Below are 14217 nucleotides of genomic sequence, written 5' to 3' on the forward strand. Positions count from 1 at the left end.
ACAATTCAGTGAGGCTAATTCTATTACATAACCACAAAGCAAAGTATGATATAAATGTGTTGTTCTATACATTCCTTATGAAACTTGTAACAAGAAATATTGACATATTACACGACATTGTTAAGTATTTCGATTGATACTGTTGAAGTTCCAAATCGTTGATCAATGCGATTAAGCAGGTACAAAGTGTATGCTGTACCCATACCTGAACCAAAGTCAGGCACATTAAACAAATGCAATACATAACCACTGAGGAGTTGGTGAAATTATTTTTAGACAAGAAAATTTATTTAATAAGGTTAGCACACTACTGTAAGAGCGATTTGAGCAGTTCTAGACAAACATTTCTTTACTACACTTGCCAGAACCAAGGTTCTGCATATTAGACACCCTACCACTATGTGTAATGGTGGACAGTAAGAGAGTTTGAACATGTCACATACAGTTCCCTACAGTGGGCTTTTCTGGCATATCACAGTAAAACAAGCTAATTTTATTTATATAAGTTTGTTTTAAATATATGTGCAAATTTTAATGTACTCTTGGACTAAATTGTCCCTTTAATTGATATCACACATGAATTTGAAACATTCTCTGTATGATTGTAAATTGTACATTTTGTCATCATCTTCAAAGTATCAGACTGGAGTTAGTTTTAAGATTTGGTGTATAGTATGGGTGTAATTGATTTTAATTCATTGTTAATTGGACTTTGATAGGTTAATCAAAGTTCTTAATAGTTTACTTTTTAACCAACCTTTTTCATGACTTCTAAATCTTGTGATTTTCATTTTAAGTGATAGGTTTAGTGAAAATTGACTTTCCTGGATAAGTTTTCAAAGACAGAATATAAATACCTTCTATATCTGATCAAGGTGACATCTGATTGGTGGAGACAAACTTTATGAATTTGACTTGATCATGAAATTCTAGAAAATAACTTGCACACAAAAGAAAATTGGTTTATAAATATACTAATAGGTAAATAATACTTCTAAAGTTTTATATAGATTAATAGATTGTGATACAGTCAAATCTGCACTAATGACCATCTCTATTAAGCGACCCTCTGTTCTAAACGACTACTTCAATTTTTACTCTATGAAGCCATCATCTCTCTAACGCGACCAGCGACCACATAATTTCCTTCCTCTGATCACAAAAAATATCTTTACCACGACCATAAACATGCATAAAGCTTTATCCAGTGAATGACAACCCATATTTTACATCATCAAACTAGTTACCCCCTTTACCTGAGCTACTCTATTAAGAGACCACCTTTCCATTTCCCTTGAGTAGTAGTCGCTAAAGACAGATTTGACTCTAGATTGTTACATTTTAGTGCAACGATATGGTAAATTGTTCATTTAAAAGTAGTAAAAAAATTGTTTAATGTTTTGTTTTAGATTTTATTATACTTCAATTTTTGGCAGTCAATACTGTAGACCTTGCTTGAATGTTTGTTGTAGAATCTGCATCTACAGTCGATCTTTGACGCTGGTGTCATGGCGGGTTGGTACGACCCTAAACAAGTCCGTGTAGAACATGTGATGTTCGGAGTTGTACTCGGAGAAGACAAGTAAGTGGAATACATTTTCTATGTTCATTTCTTTCCTGTCTTAATTTTGATCCACACATATATATATATATATATGTGGCACATATATATATATATATGTGGCGAGAAAGCGTTTCCTTGAGTTTTGTTTTTCAGAGAACCACTAGAATTCCCAAATTTAAAGTTTGTGGTCCCACTATGAAATCAAACAATTGTACCTGATTTAACAACATTATACCGGTTCTTAATATGTTATTGTACTGTTATTGGCAAATATAGATTGGAACATGATAATGTCGCCACAAACAGAGACTTATAGCATGAGGTGTACATAGTGTCCCATTCCGTCTGTTACTGTCCTCTCCTGTCCCAACTCGTCCTATCCTGTCCTACTTGTATATTGAGGCAAGAGGAATTAAGTTCTTGCAGATGTTTCTAGTTCTGGTAGATTTCTTCATGTGTGCTTTAAACTCTATCTACTGTATCTTATTCTAGTTCTTGAATTTGGTGATTTACTGTTTGAAAATTATTTGTGACGGTTTATTTTCACAAATCACTCTGTATGTAGCCTTTGAAAGTATCATTTTTGTGACAGCATGTGTTATGTAAATCCATGATTTAAACATGAAAAATTCCACATGTTATTAGATTTTGTTGTATTTGTTCGAATCCGTAAATTTAGTCAAAATAAAACCCTTCCGAATATAAGCAACTATATATCCATATATATATATATATATATATAATAATATCTAAAGTATATATCCATTGCATTGTTCTCTTACTTTAAATTAATCTAGCTACACTGCTATTTTGTGAAAACCACAAGAAGTTTCCAACAGATTTTCATACATATATATGCCTAGTGTAAATGCTTTACAAGCTCACACATTTTACAATTCTAGTTGATGTTACATTATATACAGTGGACCCTCGATAATCCAGACACCTTCGTTTCCAGCCTAAACGGTTGTTTTCCGGACTGCCGAATTCCGTGTTCTTAGGCAATTAAATTGTCACGTACGAGTTACTCCCCTTTACCTTGTAATCGTTTAAAGGCTTTTATGTAATATACATGTATTATAATAAATACTTCGTATGTTATATTTTATAGGTGTTTTTAAAATATAATTACGTTAAAAATATTAAATACAAGAATTTCTTTTTCAAAATACGAAACAGGACGCCATCTTTAATTGTGTACTATGTATGCATATAGCTATGTGTATCCCACTCTTGATTTGTTGTGTGGCAAATTATGTTTCAAGATGCCTAACCAAAGATCATTATCATCTAAGTTCTTGGCATTAAAAACTATGATAACAAATAGTTGTGAACATTTTTTGAACTGATATAATTGTTATTTTGTATATTGTGTGTTTCATTGACCATTTCCACAAGTCTTTGCTTTCTGACACACAGACGTGTAAATGGCATGTGGTGTACCACAAGTCTTTGCTTTCTGACACACAGACGTGTAAATGGCATGTGGTGTACGTAGCCTTTATATCTTATACCATAGACAATGAATTCGAATAGATTCACATACATTTAAAATACTTTTAAATTTTGTGAGTATAATCTCACTTTATCTCACTAGGGACCTTGATGTGCAAATTGCATTTTGGAACTGATTGGTCAACAAGATGGCTGCCAGATTTTGATAGTTAAAGTTTGTTACCACCATTTCTTAGAAAGTACAGAAGGGATCTTTCTCAAATTTCATGTGTAGGTTCCCCTAGGGACCTAGTTGTGCATAATGTGTTTTGATAACGATCTGTCAACGGATTTTGGTAGTGGAAGTTTGTTACCACTATTTCTCAGAAAGTATTATTGATAGTTAAAGTTTGTTATTGCTATTTCTAAAAAAAGTACTGAAGGGGTCTTTCAAATTTTATGTGCAAGTCCCCCGCTAGCACTCTAGGTGTGCATATTGCATTTTGTAACTGATAGGTCAACAAGATGGCTGCACAGCCGCCATCTTGGATTTCATTGTTGAAGTTTGTTACCACTATTTCTTAGAAAGTACTATAGCGATCTGTCTCAAATTTTATATGTCGTGTGTTTGAAAAAGTTTGAAAAGCAGGGAAAAGATCCCTCTTTTCATTGTCCGACAGAGATCATTCTTTGGTGGGCGCCAAGATCCCTCTGGGATCTCTTGTTTTAAATGGCCTGAGCGCTAATTACGGCGAATATTGAAGACCAAGGTGACCAATGTCTGTAAATTATCATGTCCAACACCTCCTACCAACAAAACCCATCAGTAATACTAGAGTCATGGTCTTACAGCTGTACAAGTTAAAGCAAGAGTTATTTCCCTTTGCACATTCTCAAATTCAACACATCACGATCTCTACAGTTGCTATGGTTACCAGCTGCAGATTATATGTGCATCATTTTATTGCAGAAAATTCCCTCAGGTAAAATTTTGTAATTATATCAGTTTGGCTGCCTATGTATAGAACTGTACTTAACTCCCTGAATTGTTGCCTGTTGAATTGTTCACTGGCTTTTATGGCAGCTATTATATGATGTAATTTAGACAGACGTTTTCCTGCGAGCAGTGGAACAAGTTTTTGTGAAGTAAATTGTCACATTCTCTTTGATTAGGTTTTTAATTTTCCTTTAGAACATCACAATAGCATTGATTATTTTAAAGTGTACCGGTTAATCTCCTGTAAGGGTCCTAAACAGATTCCTCTGTATTCTGATTTTAATGTGTCTTCTGTATAAAAAATAAATTTTGCTGTGTAATGAGTCTCTTTAAAGGCCTATTATATTTCGAAAAATAATTAAAAAAAAAAAAAAAAGATGTTTATCAACAGCGATTATTACGTCAGAACACCTCTATTGATGGCCTAAGATCAAGTTACAACACCAAACAAACACAAGATTTCCTGTGTAAGTCTGAGTTAACATTGAAGGTTCATTTCGCTGTTTTGCCGTGCAGTGAAGTGAAAGTGAACCTGTATGATTGTGTGTCATCCATCGCCGTCATTCCATCTTCCATATTCAGTGTGTTGTGCACTGTCCATAAGTTTTCATTCAAACAACTTCTTTTCAAAACCCCAAAGACCCAGGGTACTAAATAAGCTTAAATCTTTAAATGAAGTCTTGTCAGTAACTAAGAGGCCTGCAGACCTGATTTTGGATCTGTAGCATGCTGGGTGAAGGGTTACCAAGTTTTTTTTTTTTCAAATGAATATCCTTGACCTTCATTCAAGGTCGCAGAGGTCAAATAGACTAAAATCTTGTAATGAATTCTTGTCAATATTTAAGAGGCCTAGAGACCTGATATTTAAGGCCTTTAGCATGCTGGATAAAGAGTTATCAAGTTTGTTCAAATGAATGACATTGATCATCGTTTAAGGTCAGAGGAGTTAAACAGGCTGAAGTCTTAAAACGACTTCTTGTCAATAACTAAGAGGCCTAGAGACCAGATATTGATCATTGTTTAAGGTCAAAGGAGTGAAACAGGCTGAAGTCTTAAAACGACTTCTTGTCAATAACTAAGAGGCCTAGAGACCAGATATTGGGCAGGTAGCATGCTGGATGACAGGCTACAAGTTAGTTGAAATTAACTGTTGATTTTATCACTGGGATAAAATAGGCTAGAATCATTAAATGACTTCTTATTCATAACTACAAGGCCTGATATTTGACCGTTAAGGTCAGTTGACCTCTTATGTTGCCAAAGAACAAATTAATTTTTTCGGTTATTAAGATAAATAGTGATATTTGTTTATCTGTAATAATATATCAAACTTGAAAATCAAACTTGGATGATTTTATTAATTATACATAAATACATACCTGATAATAGTCGATTTAAGATTAGATGTACATGTTATTCAGTAAAGTTTTTTTTTTCTTCAAATTCAACAATATTGTTTTGACACTCGTTATAACGCCAAAATAGCCCTGGTCAAAAGATGGCAGTATAATGAGGATGGACTGTATTTTATGTTTCTATTTTGAAGACTCTGTTTTCATTCTCTGTCTTGACGTTTCTGTCTCACCTGTCAGAAAAGAGATATTACCTGATGAACTATTTACCTGTATAGATTGATGTTGTTGTGGTTCCACCTTCGTACACCATGGAATCCGTAATTATCCCCGGCAAATCCTCTTATCTCATAGAACACATGCAAACATCAGAGAGACGCTTATTAGGTGTTTTCATTGACTTTCATTACAACACACACTCGTGTCCAAGTAACCACTTAGACTTGCTGTGGACAAGGTATAGATTCATTCCTATGTCGTCAAGCTGGTACAAACTTTCCAAATGTCTCTTAATGCTTTAATTGATAGTGTTTTTAGGTAGGATAATTTTCCTCTGGTTTTAATCCCCATACAGTCTATCTAATTTTGCATGTTTATTGTGTTGATATTGTTGGACATTATAATACAGTCACAAAAAGATGATTTTTGAAATAGGCAGAAATAGGAAATTTTATATATTCCGTATTTGCATTTTACAGAGTTACCTACCCTCAAGGGCAGATAACTCCGTCTTTGCATATTACAGAGTTACCTACCCTCAAGGGCAGATAACTCTGTCTTTGCATATTACAGAGTTACCTACCCTCAAGGGAAGATAACTTTGTAATATGCAAATATGGAATAATTACATGTAAGCTCGATATAACAAGCACATTTAATTAAGTAAAGAAAAAATAAGATTCTCTTGAACAGTTTTAGTGGAAAATGTTAAATTTAATACAGTTAACACGCTTACATGTACATAACAATAAAAACATGCTTAGAACGAATTCATGGTTATAACGTAGCATATAATTGCCATTGTCCATCAATGGTCAATTGAAAATTTAATGAAAAAAATATTTGAAATTTAGTTTCTTAAAAACATTGCTTTGTTAGAAATGTGATGAAACCATGACAGAAATTGATTCAAAAAATGTTAAATAGAGCTTCAACACAAACTAAATGACCATGTCTGATTCTCCTGAAGAGTTGGTGGTGGTTTTAAGAGGTTTCAGTTTCCTTGCCCTAGAGTCCGTATTATTGATAGGGTCTTGACAAGGCTTTGAGGTCGCTCGGAAGGAAACAACATGTTATTGAGTATTCATTGAAAGTGTAAGATGTGAGACATGGAACTGCGCCTAACATCCTTCAATTACATTCGGGTGTCGCCAATCGTATGTGACAGGTTCGGCTTAGGGTGAAGAGGTAATTATGGTGCAAAAGTCCAGGATTAGATTCACATTGTTGGAGAGGTCATGTACAAATTAGTAGGTGTTGCCGATGCAGTGATGCGTAACATATACCATTTTTTTTCAACCGTCGTAGTTTATATACTTACCTAGGTTATTTGTATGCCCAGCTCTCCAACATTCTCCCCCTATGAAAAGGGTAGCATATTATATATGATGTTTGTTGAACATTGTAATACAAATAAAGATATGCTAATATTATGTAATACTTCTAAATATAAAAATCATATGCATTTTTGTAATGTTGCAGGATAAAAAGAATGCATGGTCAGTGTGTTAAAATATAAGCATATCAACATTTAATTTTTGAATGACACTAGATTTTGTCAGAAGTAATCCATATGACTAAAAGAAGTTTGCTGTGGCAACTTAGTATTGACCTCTTCAGAGAATTTGAGGGCGCCGGGTAAATGCAGGTAAATGGCTGGGGGGGGGGGGGGGGGGGGGGGGGGGGGCGTTATTTGAGACCATTTTTAGTTGGTTTTTTTTTCTGAAACAGACTATAGTCATCTTGCTTTTAGTTTCGTATTTTTCTGAAACTTACTATAACCAACTTTCGTTTTGAAGTCAAGTAAGTATTGAAATAACATAATAATGATGAAATGTATGCAACGGAAGTATGAAACATTGGTTAAATATGTCTGTTTCACGGAATTTTTGCATTTCATGCTAGCCCCTGTTTGTTTACCATGGGTACACAAAATGGTGGACGGTGCTTCCGATCGCTACTTTCATTTTGTGGCAGATGGGAAATACCAACAAGAGCACACAATAAAATGCTTAGAAATGATAATATTCCTGTTATTTAGGAACCTTTATCATAGGTATACAGTAAATACCGGTATTCATAAAACATGTATAGACATCACCAAAATGTTGTTGCCTTTAGTCATCATCCATACACGTATGTGGGGCATTCAAGTGACACGTTTTATTTTGAACATGTCGTTCTCGCTGTTTCTATGTGTAAGTACTTGGCAAAGATGTCCTAAGTTGTCCAATGCAATAAATTTTAGTGTTTATACAAGCTGATTGGATATCTGTTATTATAAGCATTGGATTGATGTGAAAGTGTATTTCATTAGCGTCTGCAAAGATAAATCGTAACAATCTGGCACAAAAATTGTATGAAATTAGCTTTTTTTTAGCAAAAAACGTTGGGGCGCCCTTATTAGAGAAGGCACTCTTAATAGGGAAGATACGGTATGTGGGTCCTCGAAAGACAATTTTTTTCTCTCTATGTTTTTTTTGTGTTACATGTGATTTTAATTATTATGGTGTAAACTTAAATTTGATTAATTCATGTTCTTGGCTTTCTTTCTATTGGAACTATATATTACATATAAAAGTATGTGAAATATTCTTTATCACAATGGAGGAATTTTGTATAGCAATATTTTTGTATCATCCGTTGATAGAATTTTCTAACAAAACAAAACAAAAAACAGAATTTTTGCCTCAAAATGACTGGTTGATCAAATTGATACATAATTAGATTTTTGTGAAAAGGAACACAACTAGATGGCGCTTGGGTGGGAATAATAAGAGCCCAGAAAGCAGATGTAAGTAACGAGAGATGAGCTGAGGAGATAGCAATCTTGTTCAGCTCTCCTGATTGTTGACATTTGTAAGGTTTCCTGACTGTCTATCTGATATTGCTGATGTTGATGGACAAACGCTATTGATTGGGCTTGTTTTGTTAAAGCTTGTTTTTTATTCACTCTGGAGAGAATTACGCCTTTGCATGTCGACCTGCTCTGGATTGTCAGCAAAGAGGACGAAGCCATGATTCATTAAATCTAAAAATGTATCACATTACAAACCATTAGAAGATTTCAAAGGATTGAGGCTGATGGAGGTCTTGTGTAAACCATATTTTTTTTTTTTTTTTTAAGGAAAGACAGTATAATCCTGAAGATTTTTGTCAGTCAAAATTAAACAAGTCTCAGCAGAAACATACAAAACACAGATTTGAACAATGAGATAAAAACCAGAGGCTTATAGAGGGTAAGCACATGTATTGAACCTACAGTCAAACCTGTCTATAATGACCACTGAAGGGGAGACACAAAAAACGGTCACTATAGACAGGTTGCCTTTATAAACAGGTTGGGGCTTTCGTGCCAATCAGCAAGCCAGTAAATTAAACTGAATTATATTAATGGAAAACAGACCTGCTATTGGATATTTATTGTCATGCATTATTCAAGAAATAATTGTGTCAATATATTTCCGTGATTTGTATTCGCTTTAATTTTTTAATGTTTGGATCGGGTTTTCAAATGTAATCGGAAATTTTGATCATAACAAAATCAGCTTGTTTTGATATATAGAAGATTTGTTCAGCTATGAACAAAATCATTACCTAATTACTGACTTCACACGGCCTGGAATTATCTGTGCAAGATTATTTTCAGACAATGTATGCATGTAATATTTTTACAACACATTCTCGCTGGCATGGCGTATGTAATGTTGCCGTATAACCAGTTTTGACGTTTTAATCTTGGAACATGAAAGATTGATTTGGAGACATTTTCTCACTATATGTGGCTTCAAAACTTTTAAAATCACAATGCAGGTACACATATTAACTTTCAGTAGCATTACTACCAATAAATGGGACCGTATTTTATGGATAAACATATCGAGAATACCCGGCTTACATAGGGCGATAATCCGACTGACTCTAATCGTAAAGAAATCGAAGGTAAATTTATAGGACTAATTTGAAATTGGTTAAGTACAGGCCATTTCTTAGTTATAAAATAATGCTAAATATTGACAATGAAAAACGGAACACATTAAATAGATCGGCATGTTTTTTTATGCCTACCGTATCATCCGAGTTGTGGCTTCAAAATCACGCTTCACAAGTATAAATAAATCTTATTTTCATGTCTATATATACTGGGTCATCCTCTAGACTGCACGTAAATTAATGCATTGTTAACGTTACTTACCTAGGATATGTTTATTGTATCAAACCAAAGAAAAACAAAGATTCCTCTATATATAGGTGTGGTTGTGGGTTTCAGGTGTGTTTTACCTGTAAATCTATAAAACATATTTACTGTTCCCTATCTATAAATGTGAATACCTTATCTTACACACTTTGTTCTGAGGCCTTGAAATGTTGACTGTTTTTTTCTGAAATATTCTTATTGATCCATTTTTGCTGAATTAATGCCAAAGTTCATGTTCAGATTGTTTTTTAACTTTCATTTCCTTGTACAATTTAGGAAATACGTGTTAAGTTGATATATTTTGATGTGATTTTCAATTCGGCAATATAAACAGCTGGATTTCTTTTTTACCTGTATTTTGAAACAGTTTCGCGGAGATTTATTTTCGCAATTTCTTTTATTGCCTACGTAATCCACGAAATCACATGCGAATATTAATTGATTTTAGTAGCACTATATCACTGTCTTTTCTCCCATTCTGATAACATGCCATTACACCAATTACTGTATTGCCCCAATAAGCACTCAGGGTGTTTTAAAATTAAAAAAAAAATAAATTAAAAGGTGCGCAATAAGACAAAATTATTTTTTAATAAAAGTTTTGGTCTTTTTGTATGCCCAGACAATTGAAATTGCCCGTGGTCTCAAAAGGGTGAGGGGTTCTTTGGGACATGGGCACTTATTGGGTCGAATATGGTAAGTTAGTACTGTATAATTGTTTATTGTTGTTGAAATCAAATTTCACAATTTCCTCTTTGGTATTTGCAGAGAGAAATTTTCAGGCACATATTAATTAAGCTAAATATGGTATTTTACTTGAGACACTTTCCATTCTATTCGTGAATATTTTAATAAAGTTTGTGGAAATGAACTTGACCACAAACATTATATCGAAATATAATCTGCGAATCAGTATGTTATAACAATATATATATCATAACTTGTAAGGTATATCTGACATCATCTCTTGATGATTTCTCGTTCATGTATCAGAATATGTCTTTATGTTGTGTTTTTTCGAGTTTACATTGGGTTTTTTTTCTACTTTCTGTTTTGTCTTGTCGATTCTGAATTCAAATTATGGTTTCTGCTTACATGATCGTATTCTCAAGTTGTCGTTGTACTTGTTATCAAAGGTAATTTTACACAACATCTGTTCGCAAGTGTCAATGGTCATTGAAACTTGAGAAATAAAAACCTTCAATTAGTATTATGGGATAGAGACAGCTAGAATATGCTGTTGATATTGGAGCGGTTTTAATAGACGACAGCATGCAAATATCAATAGCCATGACAAACAAGTCGACAATTATCATGCAGAGATTAGTTATAGGGTTCACAGGTGTAAATTACCTGTACAACGAAAAAAAAAATCCTATCTGTAATATCATTGGTAGTTGTGGCATCATGCACCTCTGTTCTGTTCTGCTGGTTTTGATGACATGCAGCTGTTATTTTAGCACCAGGGTAATTAAGTTATCTTTCCGACTAATTAGAATCCTTGTTAATAAGTTCTTTTAGAGGAATCATTTGTGTTCCATGTTTATTGGATGAGGTGCGACACCAAGGTGACATCTGTGAATGATTCCAACGCTAGATTTTTCTGTCACATAGAGAATCATTGTTGGGGTTGTGTGTTAATCTTCTCCATCTCTCTTCCAAATAAAGACTTCCGTAGTCAGGTGAACTTGGCATGCTCCTAATACAGGAATTGATACTCCCAAGGGAACTAGCATACAGGATGAACTTCCATAGGATAATGCAGGCTTATTGAAGGAATCCTTAATTTTCATTTGTATTAGATGTATAATAAAAAAGACACTGATGCATACTTATAAGCACTGATAATCACAGGTAGCTGAGTGGTTAAGATGTCCAGACATATTACCATAAGCCCAGAGTCCACGTGTACCTCTGTATTACAAGTTTGAATCACATCGTATGCAGTTTCCATGTACTGACCCCTGGTCGGTAGTTTTTCTCTGGGTACTCCAGCTTTTCTCCACTAACAAGCCCGATATATCCTAAATGACTATTGCTGATAATTAAGGACATTACACTAAGAAAACCAAAGCATTGTTTTGGCATAGATTCTCCAAAATTTATAACAGAACTAACAAGGACTAGTAAAGTTACGATTTAGAAATCAGAAATACTACTTTGTCAGGTAGTAGTCTGGCTTTTTTTTTTTAACATCATTTGGTAAAGCTTCAGTGTCATATCGTCATGAGTGAAAGAGAAAGAAAAATCATTGGAAATATTATCCCCTAGAATAACTATCAAACTGGATTTGTGTGTGCACATGTCTGATTTATAAGCTTTATTTGATGACTATAATGTCATGATGCTGTTATTTTCTGTCATAGCTTCAGTCAGATCACAACTATTTTGTGTTCAATGCAACAGATGTCCTTGACACATTTTACAAAACAAAACGAATTAATGTCAAGTTGAGATTTCAAGGCGGTGATGGTGTTATTACCAGTATTAATGCCCCTGACAGCTGAACTGGGGTGTTTTGGCAGTAAACAAGTATATATGTTCAAATCTGTTTCTATTATTAAAAGAGCTTGATCCACTGCTGAATCTGTTTGATTTGGCAACAAGGTTTAATATGACTAAGTTCAATCTGTAGTATAGCAGTGAATCATCCTCTTATTAAAAATTTATGTACTGAAAGTGAAACTAAATTACTTCAGGAGTATGGTATAGATGTATTCCTTGTATCAATATTGATTTTCATTAACTGATTTTAAATGCACAATCACATTGATGTTTCTATACGGTTCAACTTAAATGTGGTGAAGATATATGTCCCATGTATTTGTGCTTGATTCGATTGTTCATTCTACACAGATATACATGTACTGTATTTGACAAAATAAGCACCCCTTCCGCTTTTTTAAGCTTCAATTTCACTTACTTCAAACTATATTTATGCAGACTGAAAATATTCAAAATTATTGGATTTCTTTTTCCAATTGATTTATGGCTTAATTACTCTGTTGAATAATTTTATGAAAGGCTAGTCCAAATTATCTATTAAACACCCACTTATTTTTCCCTATTATAGGTCACTTACAAACTGTGTAACAAATTTACCTATGGAAGGCCCTTTCAATTCAATAACTGCAAAATGCACTATGTATGGAAACTAAAATGACTCCGAACTTAAGTATTCTCACTTCAATGAATGACTCTGCCCATTTTTGTAAAATAATCCTGAAGAGTCTTGTCAATTTTGTTTTGCTTTTGAAAGTGGTCATCAGCGTTATTATTCACATGTTATGTTTCCATCTCTTGAGTGCTATCATTGTGAAAGGTTTTTGACCGCCATCTTGTTGCTTATGTTGTTAGGGGCAAAGAACGTTAACTTTATCGTCCAAACCTAATACAATTTCTACTAACCTAATACGCCTATACTTTGGATATTACGTGACGTCATTTTTATCAATAGGGATACAAAATTATTGTCTGAAATGGGATAAATGTATTTATTATGGGTTTGAAATAATTTTGAGAAAGAACTATTGTTTAATGACATAAATGCTGATTTACTTGATTAGTATGGTACAAATGAGAAGCTTTTGTTTTGTTATGTGTTTTGAGCTTCTTATTTAAAAGTCAGAGTCATTTAAGGATGTGCTAGGTTTGATAGTGAAGGAAATCCAGAGTACCTGGAGGAAAACCACCAACCTATTTATATAGCATGGCAGCTGGCCAATGTGGGATTTGAACTCACAATCCTGAAGCTCAGGGCATGTGTAAATATGACAGGGCATCTTAATCACAAAGCTAAGTGCTGCTGCAAAGGTGGCCATTATATACAGTGATTAATACAGGAAAAATAGAAAATGAAAAATGTATCGCACAGAAAGAAAACTGAGCACAAATACTGTACAAGGGAAGCCATCATTAAGGCTGGAGACCTGACCAGATTACATGTACTGTTAGTAAATATTATCCGCTGATATCCGGTGACTTAGTCTTCGTAATAAGCGTTTACAATCTGAGGATGAAATCATTATCGTACATGTCTGTATTACAGCTAAAAAACTCATGTGGTGAGACTCATTTTTATTTATGTCACTTGTGGAATATGACCTGGTGATATGAAGCTCATTAGCAGGCAGGAAATCATTGGTAACATTATTACTTACAATAATGAGATGTTAGCAAACAATGATGCTGTGTCATAATGATTTTAGGATAATGTGGCTGACTTGGCTCAAGTTTCCGTTGAAATCCTTCAAAATACAGGTTGATAATTAGTAATGTGATAATAAGATATATATTAAAAAAAAATTAATTGTTTTTCATAGTTGATTATATGAAATTCAATGAGTTTTAATTGCTTTGCTCCCCAAATAAGTCTTATTGCAACAATCAAATTTCTAAGACTAATCATTTAAAGGAGGATGATGTTATTATTTTTTTTCACCACAGAACTATC

At 33.7% G+C, this 14217-nt stretch overlaps 1 protein-coding gene across 1 annotated transcript in view; it reads left to right on the plus strand.

Annotated features, from left to right (window-relative positions):
• LOC138328360 (arginine--tRNA ligase, cytoplasmic-like) overlaps positions 1 to 14217 on the plus strand; it is a 90652-nt gene that overhangs the window by 8902 nt on the left and 67533 nt on the right. The window contains 1 exon segment of the mRNA XM_069275134.1: positions 1473 to 1582. Within this exon segment, the coding sequence (XP_069131235.1) occupies positions 1473 to 1582 (110 nt within the window).

The sequence above is a fragment of the Argopecten irradians genome, chromosome 7 (assembly GCF_041381155.1).
Source record: "Argopecten irradians isolate NY chromosome 7, Ai_NY, whole genome shotgun sequence".
NCBI classification, from domain to species: Eukaryota; Metazoa; Mollusca; class Bivalvia; order Pectinida; family Pectinidae; genus Argopecten; species Argopecten irradians.